General features: G+C 41.9%; 1 protein-coding gene across 1 annotated transcript in view; it reads right to left on the bottom strand.

Annotated features, from left to right (window-relative positions):
- Positions 1-22,764, bottom strand: part of LOC126210636 (nuclear RNA export factor 1-like) — a 158,808-nt gene that overhangs the window by 76,041 nt on the left and 60,003 nt on the right. Inside the window, exon 7 of the mRNA XM_049939953.1 lies at positions 2,854-3,053. Within this exon, the coding sequence (XP_049795910.1) occupies positions 2,854-3,053 (200 nt within the window). The remainder of the gene's footprint in view (positions 1-2,853; positions 3,054-22,764) is intronic.

The raw sequence follows: 22,764 nt of genomic DNA, 5'->3' as shown, positions 1-22,764 counted from the left end.
CGTTTATATGCATTCTTTACAATTATTTTTTCATAATGCACCTCACCCATAATGTCTTTAAGAAAGAAATCTGGTGGCCAATACAGGAAAGGTAAAAAGCAGAACAAGAACTGCTTTCTAAACGAACTGGAAGTCATGACAGATTTACTGTGAAAACTGCTCCAGTTCTAAGTACACCAGAACTTACAAGCTCATACAATCTGAAGTCCATATGCTGTTCACTCTCTACAGCACAAGCAGAGACAACTTTGCCCGAAAATGCTTTGACGACTATGCAGAAAATCACTCTCTACGAGCAGACTGATTTGAAAGTTTTCACTGACATTAGCAATCAGACAGAAAATGGTAAGACTTTGAAAAATGAATTAAGAGAGGGACATGTGAAAACAGAATAAAGACTCATTTTTTGAACAGATAAAACAGATTAATCTGAGGATTGTTTTTGTATTAAACTAGAAAATGGTGAGAGGAATCTAAGGATACAGTCGTGGTATTCTCCTGTGTGTCACTTACTGCTTTTCTCGCATGATTATAAAAAAATAAAGGAACAAGTTCTTCTGTACAGTCACACTGTTCTAAAAAATGTAAAAAGTTTAAACTCAGAGTATTAAATCATAAAAAAAAGCTGTCATCACGTTGAAGGGTTTGAAAACTGGAAAGAAATCTTTTAAGCTCCGTGTAAAATATGAACCTGTTGTGAGTCGTCATCTTCGCAAAGCTCGGCAGACAGATGACTGTATTGTACCTTATCTTTCTTCACAAAGCCAAAATGAATTCATTAAACTTTGTGGTGGTTACATCAGAACAGAGATATTTAAGGAATTGCTAACAAGTATGGCTAAGTGTTTCTCCATCACAATAGGTAGCGTACCAGATATATCGCATACCAAGCAAATGTCTCGAGTAATTGTTGTGTATACAAATACACACTCAAGGTTCAGAAGTCACTGTAGAGAAATCTTCATTGACTTCATCCTATTACATGGGAAATCATCTAATGAAATTGCACAACAAATTTGTGAAAAGTTGTAATAAGGTGGTCTAAGACTGGAGTAGTACAGTGGACAATGTGGATATGATAATGCTGCAACTGTGGCTGGACACATTAGTGGTGTTCAGATATATATTTTGGGTATAAAACACCAAATCAGTGTTTGTGTGACGTTAACAATTACTCAATCTTGCTGGAGTACTTGCAACTAGTGTTGAAACAAAGTCTTTTTTTTTTTTTTTTGCACTGTGCAAAATGTGTACTCATTGTAACAACATTATCTACGTGATTGTTCCAATTTAAGTTTTCCGTAATTGTAATCTCTCAGTATTTACTTGAATCCACAGCCTTCAGATTTGTGTGATTTATCATGTAACTGGAATTTAGCAGATTTCTGTTAGTACACATGTGAATGACTTCACACTTTTTTGTTATTTTGAGTCAGTTGCCACTTTTTGCATCAGACAGATCTCTTGTCTAAATCATTTTGATGATCTAATGACTTAAAAAGACAGTATATGACAAAACCATCTGGAAACAATCTACAACGGCTGCTCAGATTGTCACCTAAGCCATTTACATAGATGAGGAACAGCAGAGGGCCTATAACACTTCCTCAGAGAATGCCATATATTACTACTGTTCTACTCAAGACTTTCCATAAATTACTATGAACTGTGACCTTTCTGACAGAAATCGTGAATCTGGCCACACAATTGACGTGATACTCTGTAGACACACAATTTGATTAGAAACCAATCTGACATCCCCTGTCGACAGCACTCATTACTTCAACTGAATAAAGAGAGAGTTATGTTCCACAAAAAAGATATTTTCTGAGTTGGGTTACTTTGGGGGAGGAGACCAAACACTAGGGTCATCGGTCTCATCGGATTAGGAAAACATGAGGAAGGAAGTCGGCCATGCCCTGTCACAGGAATCATATCCCAGCATTTGCCTGAGGCAATTTAGGGAAAGCATGGAAAACTTAAATCAGGATGGCCAGACACGGGATTGAACCATTGTCTTCTGGTGTGTGTGTGTGTGTGTGTGTGTGTGTGTGTGTGACAGAGAGAGAGAGAGAGAGAGAGAGAGAGAGAGAGAGAGACGACAAGTGGAGTGGGTTACATGTGGGCATCTGGATCAGTGGGGTCCACTGGAATAATCAAGTTCTAAATTCAAGGAAGTGCCCCAAAGGATTTATTCACGATAACAGGGGGTACAACTGAGGCACATGAGGAAGCTACTAATTGCTTGGAAAAGTAGCTAATATGACCTAAGACCCAAGAATGGTGTGAAAGTGCAGAAGAGGCCCGTGTTAGCTGGTCTGAGTCCGGTGAGCGAGAGGGTGAAGTGATGGTGCTCCATCCCTCGCCACCTTTGTCCGGCACACCCCCGTGACTCTCTTCTGCACCCCCATTGGCCAGAGATTGTGAACAGAGTCCCCCTAAGTTCAATAACCTATCCTTACTGTGTGTACGACAACAGGTCAGTAGCACGTCGCGAAGCCACAGGTGGGCCGTGGGAAGTCTTCACATCATCTCAACTTGAAACATATGAATGAATGTTCCCGGCAAATTTTTTTGAAAATTTCTGTCCCTACCTCTTTTGAGCATGTGGTTCCCAAACAAACGATTGTGTGTGTGTGTGTGTGTGTGTGTGTGTGTGTGTGTGACGACAGGTGGATTGGGTTATATGTGGGCATCTAGATCCAAAGCAGGACATTGCTCGAAAGCTCAGTTACGAATGCAATCTCATTCACGTAGTTGCATCAACTATATGCTGAATGCTGTCCCCTGCTTGTATTCCACCCAGGACGCTCCAGTATTGTATAAAAAAACTAAAAATTAGTGCATACTTGCCTTGTTGTCAGTCAGATCTAATACTTTTAGTGAGCACCACTTCAGTTTATCGGCAAAGACAGTGGCGAGATGGCTCAGTGTGAACAGCCCATTTCCAGCAAGACTGAGACTAACGACGTTCGGGAACATTTCTCCTGTTTTCAGCAACTGCTGCTGCAAATGGACGTTTTCTGATGGGTCGTACATCACTTGTTGGAATTCTAAAAAGAAAAGGTAAAGAAACAACAATTTACGCAAACAAGTATGTAAAGGAAGTTTAATCCACACAAGATGTGGACACACTATTACTGTACGAAAACTATAAATGAAATAAACTGCATCACAATTATTAGAAACTTTTTGGATGGTCAACAACATCAAATGAGCTTAACACTTTTAGTTCACCTTCAGTGTCATTAAATATATTTAATGTAAAACATCTGCTGTCGAGTCATCAGGACCTTGACAGAAATGTCTTAAATATCTCCCGCTGAGCTGTTACGGCACAGACTACAGCCAGTGCCCGCAGCCATCTCTAGGATGCAGTGGTTGCCAGATCCTGCAGTCAATGAACTGACGACACGGCAACTCGGCAGACGCCGGCCACTTCCATGATGTCCTCTTTCAGGAGGCAACAGTCGGGTCTACAACAATGATCCCCTTTCAGGAATCTTCAGTGATAGCTGGAGGGTTCATTGGCACAAAGGAATACGACAGTGAGGTTCCTCCTGCCGGTGTTCTCACCAGATAGCTGTACTTAAACCCCACAGGGTGTTCCAACCACCATTCGCATAGCTGGGCAATGTTATGACACAGTCGCCACCACCGTCACCATGCCTACACTGCCCGACTGCCTCGGCATTTGGTGGCTCGGCACTCTGCTGGCTTCACAGGACTGTGCCACATGGATTCTGCCATCACCTTTCAGTTTCAGGTACGAATGACGGACTTCGCAGCTCAATCCCCCCGGGGTCTGCCTGCCGCTCGCCACTGCTCTCCAGAGTTTCACTGGGAATTTGCTGTTGTGTGCTGGTGCTCTGGAAGAAGCTGCCAGCTGCCTCCTACCGGCAGCAGAGACGCGTCCAGTGCTTTGGCCACAGCCACCCCACCTATACTGGCCGTATCCACATCTGTCATGTCCATTACCCCCTTCCAGCTGCCCACGGGGACATTACGGGATGACACCGGGCCGCTATCAGGATGAGAATGCACACATTACTGTTTGAGTCTGTCAGAATAATAAAGAATTGTTAAATTCACCGACTGTTTTGCTGTAGTCTCCTACAAGATCCTCCAGTTTTCCTCGACGTCATCCAAAAGGAGGATGTGCAAGTGGGAGTCAAATGCCTACTGACAATCACGCACCCAGTTCCTGGCAAAAACCAGCAATCATTCCACAACCCATCCATACATTTCTGGATTCAGAAGTGTAAAGGCTCAGAGTCCACTCAATCAACAAAAAAGAATAAGAAACTTTTTGTCAGATCAAAACTGTGTGCTGGACGGAGACTCAAACTTGGAACCTCTGCCTTTCACAGGAAAGTTTCACAGGAGAACTTCTGTGAAATTCGGAAGGTAGGAGATGAAGTACTGGCAGGAGTAAAGCTGCGAGGACGGGTCGTGAGTCGTGCTCGGGTAGCTGAGTCGGTAGGGTGCTCGCCTGTGAAAGGCAAAGGTCCTGAGTTCGAGTCTCAGTCCATCACTCGGTTTTAATTTGCCAGGAAGTGTCATCTCAGTGTACACACGCTGCAGAGTAAAAATTTCTTCCTGGAAACATCATCCAGGCTGTGGCTAAGCCATGTCTCCATAATTTCCTTTCTTCCAGGAGTGCTACTCTTGTATGTTTCCCAAGAGAATTTCTGTGAAGTTTGAAATATAGGAAATGAGGTACTGGCGGAAGTAAAGCTGTGAGGATGGGTTGTAAGTTGTGCTTGTATAGCTCAATCAGTGGAGCCGTTGACTACAAAAGGTAAAGGTCCCAGGTTTGAGTCTCTGTTTTGCTCCCAGTTTTAATCAGCCAGGAAATTTCATGTCAGCCCACACTCTGCTGCCGAGTCAAAATTTCATTGAAGAAGAATAAGGCTTGCGTCAGTCTGGTGACGGAAGCAGACGGAGACTGCAAATGGTGGTTTGTCTTGGACAAAAACAACATATCCAAGTAATAGATCAGATTTTGGGTTTTCACTCGGATATCCTTATACACATGGTTCTGTTACATTATGTCAGTTTAGATAAAGTGGCAGTATTGGTTAAAAGCCAGAGGGCCGAACCATTAACTCCTGCAACATAAACTCCATTTCATTTACCAGGGCCCACATGCCCTGTGCACAAGTTGCACGATGTAGTTTGGCGAAAGAAAGGGCATTATGCCACCCAGTGCCAAGAGTGCGCCTGGCTCAGGCTTGGGTTTGCGAAAGCTTAGGAATAAGCTAGAATAGCCATAAGGTTGTTCCTGTAAATAGGAATTTTGCAAAGCAGAGAGAGAACTGAGGATTGTTAAACTGTGCCTTTAGGTAAGAAATTAAAGGAACTTTTAGTTGAGACTTCTATTAGCTGGAATTTGTACAGTGGCAATGTAAATAGTAGAAACTTAGTGTGTTTAATTTAGTAGGAATCAACTGGTATCTCATAGTGTGGTATTTCGAATATTTAGTAAAGTGTGTACTAATTGGTATGATAACCACCAGGACAACAGGTAGTGAATGCTAGTTAATTTGCAGGTGTGAGATAGACACCAAGGTAGATGTAAAATGTGGTACAACACCGATCAGGTATGACACAGTCTAAGTGTCACAACAGTATCAGATGGTTAGGATTTCCTGTATTTGTACCATGTGACACTGCCTCAGAAAAGCAACCTGCTAAGATACCACATGGGTACAAGATGATAATTAGACACAATGGCATCACACTCCAGGTCCCTCGAGATGTAATGAGCACAGTAGCAGAAAATCTGCCTACAGGATACATACAAATTTGACATTGTGAGGAACAAGAGGCTTATCCCCATTCAAAACAATCATTTCTCTGACTTCATTGCACAATTATGTGAGAAATAGAACAATGGGAAATCCAAGATGGAATGTTATGTGAGAAATACGTTAGTTTTGAGAATTTTCAAATGCTTACAAAGCTACACTGATGGGAAAAAAATGTCTATTTAAATTTCGCACCAATCACATCAGAGAGACATTAGTAGTGGTACTATGAGGATGCAAATCAGGTTTGCTTTAAATACACGCTATAGCGGTCATCATCATTAGTTAGAATTGAGACTGAACATGGTGAGTTGATGTTTGCGAAGAATGCCTGTAAGGTGACAAAGACTCCACTTTCAACACCATACTGAGTTTGAATGAGGTTGTGTAATGGGAATACAATAAGGTGTATGTTCTTTCTGTGATATTGCAGAAAGACTAGGCAGGAATGTAGCCGCTGTACACAATTGCTGGCAGCGGTGGTCACGAGAAGTGTGGTCAGTCACAAGAAGTGTGGTCAGTCACAAGAAGTGTGGTCAGTCACAAGAAGTGTGGTCAGTCACAAGAAGTGTGGTCAGTCACAAGAAGTGTGGTCAGTCACAAGAAGTGTGGTCACAAGAAGACAGGGCTCCAGACGGCTGCGTGGCACTACTGAGAGAGAACACCATTGTGTTTTGTATATGGCTCTATCACATTGTACTGCATCTGCAGCAGCAATCTGAGCAGCAGCTGGCACCACGACGACACAATGAACTGTTACAAACTGGCTATTTCGGGACAGCTTCGAGCCAGATGTTCTGTTGCGTGCATTCCACTAACCACGAGCCACCACAACTGGCTACTTCAGTGATATCATTGGAGGGCAGGGTGGAGGTCTCTTGTGATTTCTGATGAAGCCTGGTTCTGCCTCAGTGCCAGTGATGGCCGTATGTTGGTTAGGACGAGGCAATTTGAAGGCCTGTAACCAACCTGTCTGCATGCTTGACACACTGGATCCACATCTGGAGTTAAGGTCTATGGTGCGATTTCGTATGACAGCAGAGGCACTCTTGTGGTTATCCCACACACCCTGATGGCAAATGTGTATGTCAATCTGATGAGTCAACCTGTTGTGCTGCTGTTCCTCAACAGCATTCCAGGGGGTGTTCTCCAACAGGATAACACTTGCCCACATACTGCTGTTTTAATCCAATGTGCTCCACAGAAAGTCGATATGTTGCACTGGCCTGCTGGATCAACAACTGTCACTGTATTTACCAATGAAGTGCAACACAAATGTCCCTCCATCACACTAACTGACATCCGGTTATTAATGTACCAACATTTCACGTTTGCAATAGCTTACCTCATGCTTACATTACACTGTGATCTCGCAATGTTAACCATTTAATTGCATTACCTAGACAAATGCATTCCCAAAATTTTATAACTTGTATTAATTATTTTTTGGTGTTGGGATTATTTTCCATCAGTGTATATTTTAGAATTTTTTTGTTAATTATGAGAGTTGTGGATAATTTATTTTGCAGCAAATCAGCATCTGTCACTCACATCAATGCAAATAAACATACACTTATAATTTTTGGAAGTTACCACTGTCCTGTGCATAAATTAGTTTGTAGTATTAAATCAGCATTTGTGATTTAGTTAATGTATCAGATATTCTAAGCAACATATGGTGTAACCTTTAGTTTTTCTTTTCAAGAGGAGTTGGCTATATATTATCTACATTTATCATAAATTAACTCTATTTTCAAGTCTGTTAGCAACAATAATTGACCTCGCGAATTTTTAGGAAACTAGTAATTTTTACCAGAGGTTTTTCTATTGCCTTAATAGAAATCTTGATTTGTTTATTTGCTTCAGTTGTTGTACGGAATTGGTAATCTTTTAATCTAATAGATTAAAATACAGGCAGCAAGCTTAGTTTAAAGTTATTTGTTCATTGTCCTGCAAAACACTGCACCACCCATAATGCAGCTCCATTGTGCATTGTAAGTGCTGTTCTCGAACACAGGATGACTTAGTTGATATTCGTAAGCAGCTAGAAATCATAATTTAAATAATGAAAACTGTAACAGTTACTTATTTTTTGATGCTTAGCATAACACATTTCCAGAATTTATTCTCAATTCCAGGTGCATTTTTGCATTTGTTTACATGGAAGAAGCCTGGAGATACTGATAGGTTTCAGATAGATTATATAATGGTAAGACAGAGATTTAGGAACCAGGTTTTAAATTGTAAGACATTTCCAGGGGCAGATGTGGGCTCTGATCACAATCTATTGGTTATCAATTGTAGATTAAAACTGAAGAAACTGCAAAATAGTGGGAATTTAAGGAGATGGGACCTGAATAAACTGACTAAACCAGAGGTTGTACAGAGTTTCAGGGAGAGCATAAGGGAACAAATGGCAGGAATGGGGGAAAGAAATACAGTAGAAGAAGAATGGGTAGCTTTGAGGGATGAAGTAGTGAAGGCAGCAGAGGATCAAGTAGGTAAAAAGACGAGGGCTAGTAGAAATCCTTGGGTAACAGAAGATATATTGAATTTAATTAATGAAAGGAGAAAATATAAAAATGCAGTAAATGAAGCAGGCAAAAAGGAATACAAACGTCTCAAAAATGAGATCGACAGGAAGTGCAAAACTGCTAAGCAGGGATGGCTAGAGGACAAATGTAGGGATGTAGAGGCTTATCTCACTAGGGGTAAGATAGATACTGCCTACAGGAAAATTAAAGAGACCTTTGGAGAAAAGAGAACCACTTGTATGAATATCAAGAGCTCAGATGGAAACCCAGATCTAAGCAAAGAAGGGAAAGCAGAAAGGTGGAAGGAGTATATAGAGGGTCTATACAAGGGCGATGTACTTGAGGACAATATTATGGAAATGGAAGAGAATGTAGATGAAGATGAAATGGGAGATATGATACTGCATGAAGAGTTCGACAGAGAACTGAAAGACCTGAGTCGAAACAAGGCCCCGGTAGTAGACAACATACCATTAGAACTACTGACAACTTTGGGAGAGCCAGTCATGACAAAACTCTACCATCTGGTGAGCAAGATGTATGAGACAGATGAAATACCCTCAGACTGTAAGAAGAATATAATAATTCCAAACCTGAAGAAAGCAGGTGTTGACAGATGTGAAAATTACCAAACTATCAGTTTAATGAGTCACAGCTGCAAAATACTAACGCGAATTCTTTACAGACGAATGGGAAAGCTGGTAGAAGCGGACCTCGGGGAAGATCAGTTTGGATTCCGTAGAAATGTTGGAACACGTGAGGCAATACTGACCCTACGACTTATCTTAGAAGCTAGATTAAGGAAGGGCAAACCTACGTTTCTAGCATTTGTAGACTTAGAGAAAGCTTTTGACAATGTTGACTGGAATACTCTCTTTCAAATTCTAAAGGTGGCAGTGGTAAAATACAGGGAGAGAAAGGCTATTTACAATTTGTACAGAAACCAGATGGCAGTTATAAGAATCGAGGGACATGAAAGGGAAGCAGTGGTTGCGAAGGGAGTGAAACAGGGTTGTAGTTTCCCCCCGATGTTATTCAATCTGTATATTGAGCAAGCAGTGAAGGAAACAAAAGAAAAATTCGGAGTAGGTATTAAAATCCATGGAGAAGAAATAAAAACTTTGAGGTTCGCCGATGACATTGTAATTCTGTCAGAGACAGCAAAGGACTTGGAAGAGCAGTTGAATGGAATTGATAGTGTCTTGAAAGGAGGATATAAGATGAACATCAACAAAAGCAAAACGAGGATAATGGAATGTAGTCGAATTAAGTCGAGTGATGCTGAGGGAATTAGATTAGGAAATGAGGCACTTAAAGTAGTAAAGGAGTTTCGCTATTTGGGGAGCAAAATAACTGATGATGGTCGAAGTAGAGAGGATATAAAATGTAGACTGGCAATGGCAAGGAAAGCGTTTCTGAAGAAGAGAAATTTGTTAACATCGAATATTGATTTAAGTGTCAGGAAGTCATTTCTGAAAGTATTTGTATGGAGTGTAGCCATGTATGGAAGTGAAACATGGACGCTAAATAGTTTGGAGAAGAAGAGAATAGAAGCTTTCGAAATGTGGTGCTACAGAAGAATGCTGAAGACTAGATGGGTAGATCACGCAACTAATGAGGAGGTATTGAATAGGATTGGGGAGAAGAGAAGTTTGTGGCACAACTTGGCCAGAAGAAGGGATCGGTTGGTAGGACATGTTATGAGGCATCAAGGGATCAGCAATCTAGTATTGGAGGGCAGCGTGGAGGGTAAAAATCGTAGAGGGAGACCAGGAGATGAATACACTAAGCAGATTCAGAAGGATGTAGGTTGCAGTAGGTACTGGGAGATGAAGAAGCTTGCACAGGATAGAGTAGCATGGAGAGCTGCATCAAACCAGTCTCAGGACTGAAGACCGCAACAACATCAATGACAATATGTACATATTTATGAAAATTGTTACAGTTGTCATAAGAAGGAGAAACATTTGAAGAAATTAACTGAATCACTACCTAGTTTGCTGAGAATTTTTTCCTCTTTGTTTTTTGTGGTGTACATAAAATTTCAAGCTCCCTCATTAAATTCATTGTATAAGATTTTCGAAAGTGGTAGAGTATCTTAAGATCTTTTCCTGTGTTTCCGAATTGGTGTCCAGTGGTTTTTTAGGTGTGTGGCTATTGCAGATTTGTAAATTGGTTATTTGTGTAACAGTTGATATGTTCATTGTATCTAATTTGAAAATTCTTGGTAGTTTGTCGTATTAGCAGCTTGAATAACTTTTACATGTTATTTTGTATATTCCTGAGTCTGAGAATTTATCTTTTTGTTATTTAATGTGTGGACTAGTTTCCATTGTAGTTTGTGGAGATAGCTAGTTTTACTTTATGTGACCTAAGTAGGTTTGATATTGCTTGAGAAATGCTACTTATTTAAGGTATGCTTACCATAAATTTGGTCATATTATTGGTTCCTTCTAAAGAACCAGGCATTTTTTTTTTTTTTTTTTTTTTATGTGTCCTTGCATACTGTACATCACTGAGCTGAGAAGTCATTGGCCACTGCAATATGCTTAATGATGTCTAATTCTTTCTCCTTGTACTCTCTGTTCATTGGAATTTTGTTTGCTCAGTGTATCATCGTTTTGTATGCAGCTTTCTTGTGTACATCTGGGAGACATGATGTGGTGGTGATTTTGCCAGCTGAGGTTGTCTTTTTTCTGTATATCTTGAAATTGTGCCTGTTTCTCTTTTTTTCTATGCACAAATCTAGAAAATTGATGCTACTTTTTTGTATTCAGCTGTGAAATTTATTTCCTTATGTACATCATTAAACAAATTTATGTTATTGGTGTCATTTTTGAGTACAATTAAGGTATCGTTCATGTATCTTTTTTAGTATCTACGTTTTGTTAAGCAGGGTTCCTGGTTGCTGAATATTTTCTGTTTTAGATGGTTTATGAAAAAATCTGATATTGTGCCAGGTATGGACGAGTCCACGGGTAGCACATCTGTTTGTCGATAAATGTCACCACTGAATGGGTTTGCGATGTCTAGTGATATTAAGTAGGCACAATCTGAAATGTTTATTTCTTTTATTTTAGTAACTAGTGTGGTACTGTATTTTACCATATATGTTGTTTCACATGTGATAGAAACTAGTTGAGCTTGTGAGATAGTTTGTATGTAGAGCTGTTCATACTTTTAATTACAGGCCTTATAGGACATCCTTCCTTGTGTACCTTAGGTCTGGTTCTTAATAGGGGAGCCTTAGGGCTCATACAGGTGATTTATTTCTTCTCATGCTCTATCAGTAAGAAATGTGTTTTCTTCAACTGTCCTTTGATTTTGTTGTGGAATTGTTTTGTTGGATTTTTGTCAAGTTGTACTACATTGCTTTCTGCGAAGAATGCATTCACTTTCTTCCTTAATGACAATTGTGTGGCTTTTATCTGATTTTAAGGTTAGTGTCAGATTTTCTTTAAGTTTTTTTGTTTATATCATTGTATATGACAAATGAAATTAAGCTAGAAATTGCCCTGACTGCCATCGAACTGGCACCTGCTGTGAACTGGTGTGCTGAAACAGCCCCTTAGAGTTGTGTACCTGTGGTAACAAAGATATCAAGTACTATCCTCATCTGTGGATCCTCTCTCCTCTGCATGAAGTACAGGATCTGTCATTACTCATCCACTCGACTGCGAGTGTCTTGTCAATAGCATATCTAGGTGTCCCGTATGGGACCGGACAGGGACCTGAGAGGACTCAAGGTGTTCTACCGATCTCCCTAACCGAGAAGTTCGAAGTGCCGTCTTTCACTGAAACTGAAACTAAGCCAGTGGGACTCACTTCACCTGTTTTGAGAAAACCTGCTTCATCTTGTGTAGAGAGGAGGCAAACACAAGGGGGCAGGGGTCTATTAATCACTGGCAGTTCTGACACATGGCAAATAATGGTACTACGTAGAGAAATGGTAGCAAGGAACAGAAGGGAACACCAGGTGCACTCAGTGTGTGCGCGCCTCATTCGACATGTTGAAGAGTCTATCTGTCAGCCGCTGAGGAAACAGAGCACAAGCAATTGCAGATTGTGACGCATTTCGGAACAAACGATACCAGCGTCTGTGCTCTGAGGTCATACTCAGATCATTACAGTGACTGGCAGAGAAAGTTGCAAAGACAAGCCAAGTGAAAAGAGTTTCAATAGAGTTCACAGTTTGAAGAATTGTCCCCAGAACTGATTGTAGCCCTTCGATTCAGAGTCAAATCGAAGGATCGAACTGGAGGCTCCGAGGGTTCTGTGACGAGCTAGGACGTGACTTCCTGGATTTGTGCCATAGGGCTAAGAACTGTAGATATAAATGAAGGATTGATGCAAAGTATAAGCAGGGAAGAAGTCGAAAATGTGATGAAGAAAATGAAAAATGGGAAGGGCCTAGGGACAGACCAAATCCCAACAAAAGCATGGAAAAGTCTGGGAGAACAGGGAACTGATATTCTCTGGGATCTAATGCAGAAGATCTGGAAAGGAGAAAGAATGCCAGATGCATGGAGAAGCAGTAAACAGTGGCAATTATAGAGGGATAAAACTGATGTCCACACAATGAAGATCTGGGAAAGGATAATTGAGAAGAGGTTGTGTCTAGAAACTGAAGTACGTGAAGAACAGTTTGGATTTATGCTGGAAAGAGGAACAACCGACGCAATGTGAATTTTAAAATTTTCCCGGCGAATTGACTGTTCAAACAAATTTCGGGCTTGCAGCCTGTCGTCGTTCAATACTTCGCACAATATTTCAACTGGGCACCTGCCATTCATCTTCAGGTGAGCCGTCGCAGACTGACGAAAACGTCCTCTGTTCCGCAATATATAGCGTACTGTAACTATTCTGAGCATACGTCGAAAACTTGATAGATAAACCACACTGCCTGCCGGCAGCGCCCTCGCTGGTGGAATAGCAGAACTCAGTCGCCCTCTGCGTTGCTATTTGCCATGGCCGTTGATGCACTCTGTCATCTTCGATTAGAGCAAATTGTGGAGATGATGGGATTCCAAGCACTGTCCAGCTGGTAGCGGCTGTCACGGTTTAACAGATTTTCCGCCAGTCATATTTCTACGGATTCTTTAATAATGGAGTCCCAGAAAGATGTTGCTGTGGACAAAATCATTGTTTTCTCATACTCCATTGAATGTCCAGTAGAAATACAATGTTCAGCAATAGCGGACTTGCTTGGCTGCAAAAGGCGGGTGTAACGTTGGATGTTCAGTGCAGCGTTCATTCACGGTGTGTGTGGTTTGACCTATGTAAGCCTTACCACATTGGCATGGTATCTTGTAAATTCCGGCCTTTCGTAGTAACAGATTGACCTTAACTGATCCCACAAGACTGCGGACCTTGGAACTTTCTATCACCCACCACTTACTTCCTGATGTAACCAAAAATTTTATAGAAACCTCAATATGCTTTAAGTCTAACAATCAACTGTGAAAATTACAGTTTTGTTAGTGATTGACATGGCAAGATACCCTGCCAAACTTTACTAAATGTCTTCTCTGAAAACTACATAGAAGAGACAGGTCAGAACGCTACTCAAGATACCTATAAGCAACAATCAGACATGAAAGTTTTGAGGACATCCACATTGAAACTGGTATCAGTGACCAAGAGGTGGTTGTGGAAACAATGATTACTGAAATATGAAAAACATTTAAAACAAGTAGAAAGGTACGTCTTTCAGTAAAGTAGATAAAAAAGCAGTAGTGTTGCATATGAAAAAAGAACATGAAACTTTTAGCACAGGAGAAGAGCATGTAGAGGAACTATGGCTCAAGTTGAAAAGAACAGCTGACCATGCACTAGACAGATAGGTATCCAGCAGAACAATTCACGATGGAAGGGACCCTTCGTGGTACACAGTCACTGTAAAGAAACTTCTAAAGAAATAGAGACTATTGCATAATAGCTGTAAACTAAGGGCAGAACTACAGACAGAGAGAGATGCTGAGTGAAACACATTTGGCTGTCAAGAGAGCAATGAGAGAAGCTTTCGATGACTATCTTAGCAGAATATTGTCAAATGATCTTTCACAAAACCCAAATAAATTCTGATTGTACATGAAGGCCATTGGTGGCACCACATTTTTGTCCAGTCACTCGCGAATGAGACAGGAACTGAAATTGAGGGTACCCAAGGCAAAGTTGAAATAGTGTCAGCGGTCTTAACAAACAGCTGAAATTGTTAAAATTGAAGAAAGCTCCAGGGCCCAAAGGAATCCCAATCAGATTCTTTACTGAATTTGCGGCTGATTTAGCACCTCTTAACTATAACCTATTGTAAATTGCTCAAACAAAAACCATATCCAGTGTTGGAAGAAAGCTCAGGTCACAGCTGTTTGCAATAGCCGTAATAGAAAGAGTCCACAAAACTACCATCCAACATCCTCGGCATCAATTTGTTGTAGAATCTAAGAATATATTCTGAGCTCAAACACAGAGAGGTATCTTGAACAGAGTTATCTCCTCCATGCCAACCAGTACAGATTCCGAAAACATTGATAATGTGAAACCCAACTCATATTTTCTCACATGACATACTGAAAGCTTTGGATCAAGGCAACCAGATAGATGTAGTATATCTTGGTTTCTGAAAAGTTTTTGACTCAGTGCCACGTCTATGGTTACTTCAAAAGTTCGATCATATGGGATACTAAGTGAAATTTGTGACTGGATTGAGGACTTTTTGGTAGGGAGGACACAGCAATTTATCTTGAATAGAGAGTCAACATCAGATGTAGAAGTAACTTCAAGTGTTACACAGGAAAGTGTGCTGGGAATCTTGGATACCATGTTGTATATTAATAACTTTACAGACAATATTAATAGTAACCTCAGACTTTTTGCCGATGATGCAGTTATCTATAACGAGGTACTGTCAAAAAGAAGCTGCATAAATATTCAGTCAGATCTTGATAAGATTTCAGAGTGATGCAGAGATTGCCAACTTGCTTTAAATGTTCAGAAATGTAAAAATGTGCAAGTCATTAAACAAAAAAATGTGGTACTCTTTGACTACAATATTAATGAGTCACGCTGGACTCGGCCAGCCCATACAAATACCTGGGTGTAACACTTCGTAGGGATATGAAATGAAATCATGACATGGGCACAGTCATTGGTAAAGCAGGCAATAGACTTCAGTTTATTGACAGAATACTGGGACAACAAAGGAGAATGTTTACAAATCACTCATGTGACCCATTCTGGAATATTGCTCAGGTGTGTGGAACCCGTACCAAATAGGTCTAACAGGAGATATCAAACGTATACAGAGAAGAGCAGCACAAATGGTCGAAGGTATGTTTAACCTGTGGGAAAGTGTCAGAGAGATGCTGAAGAAACTGAACTGGCAGACTCTTGAAGACATATATAAACTTGCCGGAGTAAATCTATTGAAAACTTTCAAGAACCGGTTTTACATGATGGTTCTGTGTATATACCACAATCCCCTACATATTGATCACATAAGACTTGTGAGGACAAGATTAGATTAATTACAGTACATACAGAGGCATTCAAACAATCATTCTTCCCGTGCTCTACACATGTATAAAACGGAAAGAAACCCTAGTAACTTGTACAATGGCAGGTATCCTCTGCCCTGCACATCCCAGTGGTTTGCAGGGTATAAATGTATATGTAGATGATCACATCCTGTAGAGTTACCAAATTTTGCCTGCTGTTCCAAATAGTCTCAGATATTTTCTATAGAATTACTATTCATCAACATCAACTATGTTCCCTTCAAAGTAACCTCCTTAGATATAAAACACTTGTGACAATGCTTTGTCCAGTCTTGGAAGCACTTCTGGAACTCACTCTTCATTATCGTGTTCAGTTCATCATCAGCAATTCTGTTCTTATCTCATGGCAAAATAATGTCCATTGATGGTTCTCTCCAGACTCAGGAATAGAAAGAAGTTGCAAGAGGCCATGTCTGATGGATCAGGTGGATGATGAAACATAATGGTTTTGTTTTTTGTCAAAAAAATTGCAAACTAGCATTGAGGTGTGAGCAGGAGCATTATCATGATGTAATTTTCACAAGCAATTCTGCCACAATTCTGGCTGATTTATTTGCATTGCTTCACGAAAATGGCACATAACTTCCAGATATTATTCCTTATTGGCGTACAACCATAAGGCAGTCCTCATGATGCACTCAAAGAAAACAGTAAGAAAACCTACACATATGATCACATTTGTAAAATTTTTTATGGTCTTGGGTGACATTGTTTTCGGTCGAAATTCAACAATTTTGGAACAAACTCTGCTGCTACATGTTTCACATCCAAAAAATTGCTTGGTATGAGCCGAAGGACATGCCGGCACTATCAGCAACCTCTCTGATGGTGAGTTTGCAGTTTTCCAGAACCATTTTCTTTACTTCTTCCACATCGTCGTCAGTAACTGATACACTAGGGTGTCCGCAGCAGTCGTCATTTTCAATGTCTTCTCGACCATCTTTGAATCATTTATACCACCCATAAACTCTTGTCTTACTCGTAGTAGATTCGGCAAAAGCCACAGTCAATGTTTCCAATGCGTTGCAGCACTTTATTACATTTTGAAGCAAAATTTAATGAAAATTCTTTGATCTATCTTTTTCAAAAGTAACAATTTGCTGTGCACTCACAAACATGTATTACCTTTACGAGTGTCAACAATAAACTAAATATTCAAAACATCTCAAAATGCAAAGATACATCAGGAACATGTAAGCAAACAATGTAAGAAAAACATTTAAAATCAGATGTATAAAGCCCGTGAAATTAAAATATGCCTGTTTCTTTTTGATCACACGTTTTATGCATGTAGACCCATGAATACAGTTCTTGAAATCTTGGAACGTGTCCACAGCATACTCATCATGAAGTTGTAGTAGGAAGAACAACACTCGGTCACTGAGAATGTTGAAATAAACATTGTAATTCACATTCACAGTAAGCTGACAGATTGGGACCATGTTGTGACATGGAAAGCACCACCAGAAATATCATAGAACTATCTCTGGCCAGAACTGCATGCTTCACACATCATGGGTTAAAAGCCTCACTAGGCCATCAAGGTGTCTGATACTCTGCAAAAGTTGAAAAGAGTCAGAATTGTGACTTGTCATATAACAGTGTACACCTCCTGTCAGGCACAATCCAGTTTGTGTGTTGCTTGGATCACTGAAGACATGAAGCTTAGCGTATCACTGTGAGCAATGGTTTTTTGCACGGCACCCAACTCCAAATCTCCACTGAGTGCACTTACATAGGCATTTGGAAACTTGCAGTGGTGAGCACATATACAATATATTCACTTTTGTCATGTCTGAAACCGATTTTCACTGACGAGTCATGACACTTGTCTCCAATTCCTGTGGGTCAGGATCTCATAATGACCAATGTGTTTACGTCGTTTTGCATTGCTTTGCGTGATATGCCATTTCTTTAAGACAAATTCAACAGTCATTGCCGATACAACAAATTGGGCAACTTCATTTGTGGTATGGTAACAGGAACATTTCCGAATGCTAATTACCCCCTGTCATTCTGTCACATCTCCACATCAACCCACGTTAATATGCCAGTTTCGACTGTAGTGACATGACACAGTGTTTGGCCAGAAAATCATTTGTTTTTAACAAAAGTAAGAAGAAGTAGCACGGAAGTGGCACAGAAGGTCAGGTCAGCAGTGGTGGGTCTGTAGCCGCCAGTGAGAGTCACAATAACAGATAAGCCAGTGGATCGAGCAGCAAGGACAGCCAAGCTCAGCAGTAACAGTGCCACACTGTGGAAGCTGCGTGACAAGGCACACCGGGGCGAGTCTCTTGTTATGGCAACGTGACTAGGTGCCGAGTTTTAGTGAAACAAGTCAGCACTAGAGACACACACAAACGAGTCCGGATTTTCACGACACGGATCACCCGTCATCACCAGATGCCGACAGTACCACCACAAAGCCACAATGGTGCCAGACGGCAAGATGACTGGGCTCTGCCAGTTGCGCAGTTCGAGACCAGGCTGTACCTGCAGTCTGCACTAAGTCCTTCAGGGGACTCGGTGTCACAGCCCAGCTGATCCGCCATCCGCTCTTGCCAACTACATTGCTGACTTACTTGTGTGATTTAGCACCACAAAGTCAGATGCCGCCTGATGCCCACCTGAGGGCAGCAGGTCACAGCCCGTGCACAGCAAGATCCTCACACCACCACCGCTTCCACACGCTTAGCCGAGGGACCGTCTCCCGAGTGGGACTCTGTCGCACCATAATACGGCGCAACACAGATGTCGACAGAGGGTGGTGGCTCCGGCAGTCTGAGGGCAGCAGGTCACAGCCCGTGCACAGCAAGATCCTCATACCACCACCACTCCCACACGCTTAACCGAGGGGCCGTCTCGTGAGTGGGACACCGTCACAGCATAATACGGCACAACACTGATCTCGACAGAGGGTAGCGACTATGGCAGCACGAGGCGCGAGCTAGGCAGCAGCGCCAGGTGAAACCTGCAGCCCGTATGATGGCCTCAGCTCATGTAAACCTCATTACGTCCCATATCAAGACAATAAAGCTCTTTGTAATTGTTAAGAGAGTTTGTGCTGGGCCCCATGGCCTGTCACCAACACTCACTCACCACCCCCGACACCACGCCCAGCGTGCTAAGGAGCAGTGTCTGAACGATGTTGCCACAATCCACAGCGGACGGGTGCCACTACCACATCACAACATTTGAGCTGCAGCCCACACTATTGTAGTTAGAGTGAGTGAGATTATTTTTGCTCTCGCACGGTGACAGTCGTGGGGGCGAAGTTTAGAAATCGTAATTATGGCTACCTTTTCGAGACCACGGGAGCCAGCTGACTGATCACAGTTTAAGAAAAACTTTAGAGATGAATGTTTGGTGCCTGTGTGTTGTACTCAGTGTAATTTAGTTGGGCTCTCTGCATGTTGTGCAGAAATGGTAGTAGTGAATTGCTTTCCGTGTTAATTGTTTTGGGCATACAGCTAGACAGTATTGTAGAGCAGTTAAACTGCATGACATGCAGAAGGTTATGGGTTTGAATCTCGTCTGGAGATTCAAAATTTATTGTTTTTAAATTGTTATTGAAATATTTAATCACTATTTTTATTCAGTTAACTGGTTTAAATGTATTTTCTATAAATTTCTAATCCATTGTCACAACATTTTAATCGACAAATTAACTTTTTCATTTGCTCTTACTTTTTCTTTCTATCATTCTGGTTTCATTTGGAATCTTTGTGCAAAGGATTTTTTCTTTGTTTATCTACTTACTTATTTTTTATCTACACTATGTGATCAAAAGTATCCTGACACCTGGCTCAAAATGACTTACAAGTTCGTGGCACCCTCTATCGGTAATGCTAGAATCCAATATGGTGTTGGCCCACTCATAGCCTTGTACTTGCAGTGGATCCTGATGCAGTTTGGAATTCCTGTGTGATGGTCTGGATAGATGTCTGCACATTACATATTATGACCCTCTTCAACTGCGGGCGGTCTGTGTCAGTCAATAGATGAAGTCGGCCTGTACGCTTTTGCGCTGTACATGTCCTTTCATGTTGTCACTTAACTATCACATGGGAAAAAGTGGACCTAGGGATGTTTAGGAAAGTGGAAATCTCACGTACGAATGTATGACATAATTGACACCCAATCACCTGACCACGTTCTCAATCCGTCAGTTCCGCAGAGTGCCCCATTCTGCTCTCTCATGATGTCTAATGACTACTGAGGTCGCTGGTATGGAGTACCTGGCAGTAGGTGGCAGCACAATGCACCTAATATGGAAAACGTATGTTTTGGGTGTGTCCAGATACTTTTGATCACACAGTGTATTTGTAAGCGTAGGCTTCCGCGGCCGTTGTCTTCTTCAATAAAATTCTTCAGGGTATCAGACCGCATCGTCATAATTTAAAATGCGCCAACGTTTCGGCCAGCGTTGCAGCTAGCCTTCATCAGGGCCTTACGTTAACTGCTAAATGAACACACTTGGTTCCTTAAATAGCTGCACGAGAAAACCGTGTCGTTACTTGATTGGCTGTAAAAGGAGGAGGAGGAGGGGCGAAAGGTATGCTTTATTGGTGTTTCCTTTATTATCTGTCATTGGCTGAAATAGCTGTTTTCTATTGGTCTTTATATTAATCCACCCCATTGGAGGAGACGGACGAATAGCGAACAGGTGATGGCTGTGACGTCACACTGTTTCCATGCTGTCCAGAAGCCGGCTGCGGCGTGCCATTGCTTTGTGTGCTCGCGACCACTACTGCGGCTCTCCGCGTGTCTGCATGGGCCGCCACGGCTCTGCCGCCGCTCCGTAGCCCTGCTATTGCAGGCAGCCAAGACCTCGGAAGCTTGTACCCGTCCTCTCTATTCATGTTGGCGGGTCTTTTGGCTATTTCTATCGCCTCTCTAATCTTTCTTTTGAAAGTGAGAGGCTGTTTCGCCAGGACGCGGGCTTCTTGAAAAAATATTGGTTTCCCGCACTCGTCTCGGTGTTCCGCCACTGCTGACTTAGTGTGTTGTTTCAGGCGGATATATCTTTCATGTTCCGAGAGCCTTATGCTAATCTGACGTCCCGTCTCACCTATGTAGACTAATCCACACGCACAGCCAATTTCATACACGCCAGCTGTGTGTAGTTTGTCAACTGCATCCTTGTTAGAACCGAGCATGTCTGATATTTTGTTTCTGCTTCGGAAAATTGGTTTGATGTCGGCTTTTCGTAGAATTTTGCCAATACGTTCGGTGACCCCTTGTACATATGGCAACACAGCAATGCTCTGTGCCTCCTTCTCCTCTTCCCTATTAGTCTTCTCCCTTGTCGACATGGTGCTGTCTATCATCTGCTTCCCATAGCCATTAGTTCCGAAGATGGACCTGAGGCGTTCAAGTTCTGTCTTCAGATGTTCTTCGTCGCTTATCCTGTACGCTCTCTTCATTAGCGTGTGCAGGGCGGACTTCTTCTGCGTGGGGTGACGGTGGGAGGAGGCGTGAAGGTACCTGTCCCTATTGGTTGGTTTCCTGTACACTTTGTGGCCAAGTTTACCTTTTCTCGACGTGGAAGTTTATCGAAAACCTGATGGTAAACTTGGCCACAAAGTGTACAGGAAACCAACCAATAGGGACAGGTACCTTCACGCCTCCTCCCACCATCACCCCACGCAGAAGAAGTCCGCCCTGCACACGCTAACGAAGAGAGCGTACAGGATAAGCGACGAAGAACATCTGAAGACAGAACTTGAACGCCTCAGGTCCATCTTCGGAACTAATGGCTATGGGAAGCAGATGATAGACAGCACCATGTCGACAAGGGAGAAGACTAATAGGGAAGAGGAGAAGGAGGCACAGAGCATTGCTGTGTTGCCATATGTACAAGGGGTCACCGAACGTATTGGCAAAATTCTACGAAAAGCCGACATCAAACCAATTTTCCGAAGCAGAAACAAAATATCAGACATGCTCGGTTCTAACAAGGATGCAGTTGACAAACTACACACAGCTGGCGTGTATGAAATTGGCTGTGCGTGTGGATTAGTCTACATAGGTGAGACGGGACGTCAGATTAGCATAAGGCTCTCGGAACATGAAAGATATATCCGCCTGAAACAACACACTAAGTCAGCAGTGGCGGAACACCGAGACGAGTGCGGGAAACCAATATTTTTTCAAGAAGCCCGCGTCCTGGCGAAACAGCCTCTCACTTTCAAAAGAAAGATTAGAGAGGCGATAGAAATAGCCAAAAGACCCGCCAACATGAATAGAGAGGACGGGTACAAGCTTCCGAGGTCTTGGCTGCCTGCAATAGCAGGGCTACGGAGCGGCGGCAGAGCCGTGGCGGCCCATGCAGACACGCGGAGAGCCGCAGTAGTGGTCGCGAGCACACAAAGCAATGGCACGCCGCAGCCGGCTTCTGGACAGCATGGAAACAGTGTGACGTCACAGCCATCACCTGTTCGCTATTCGTCCGTCTCCTCCAATGGGGTGGATTAATATAAAGACCAATAGAAAACAGCTATTTCAGCCAATGACAGATAATAAAGGAAACACCAATAAAGCATACCTTTCACCCCTCCTCCTCCTCCTTTTACAGCCAATCAAGTAACGACACGGTTTTCTCGTGCAGCTATTTAAGGAACCAAGTGTGTTCATTTAGCAGATAACGTAAGGTCCTGATGAAGGCTAGCTGCAACGCTGGCCAAAACGTTGGCGCATTTTAAATTATGACGATGCGGTCTGATACCCTGAAGAATTTTATTGAAGAACACAGTGTATTTATTTATTCACTTATCTATTGTCATTTTTCTATTTGAATTTAAACATTTGAAAATGCTGATCTATCAGTTAAAAAACAAAATACAAAATAATCTATTTCTACTG

Source organism: Schistocerca nitens, chromosome 10, assembly GCF_023898315.1.
Source record: "Schistocerca nitens isolate TAMUIC-IGC-003100 chromosome 10, iqSchNite1.1, whole genome shotgun sequence".
NCBI lineage: Eukaryota > Metazoa > Arthropoda > Insecta > Orthoptera > Acrididae > Schistocerca > Schistocerca nitens.
The sequence above is the reverse complement of the archived record's forward strand: the minus strand, read 5'-3'. Positions and strand labels throughout refer to the sequence as shown.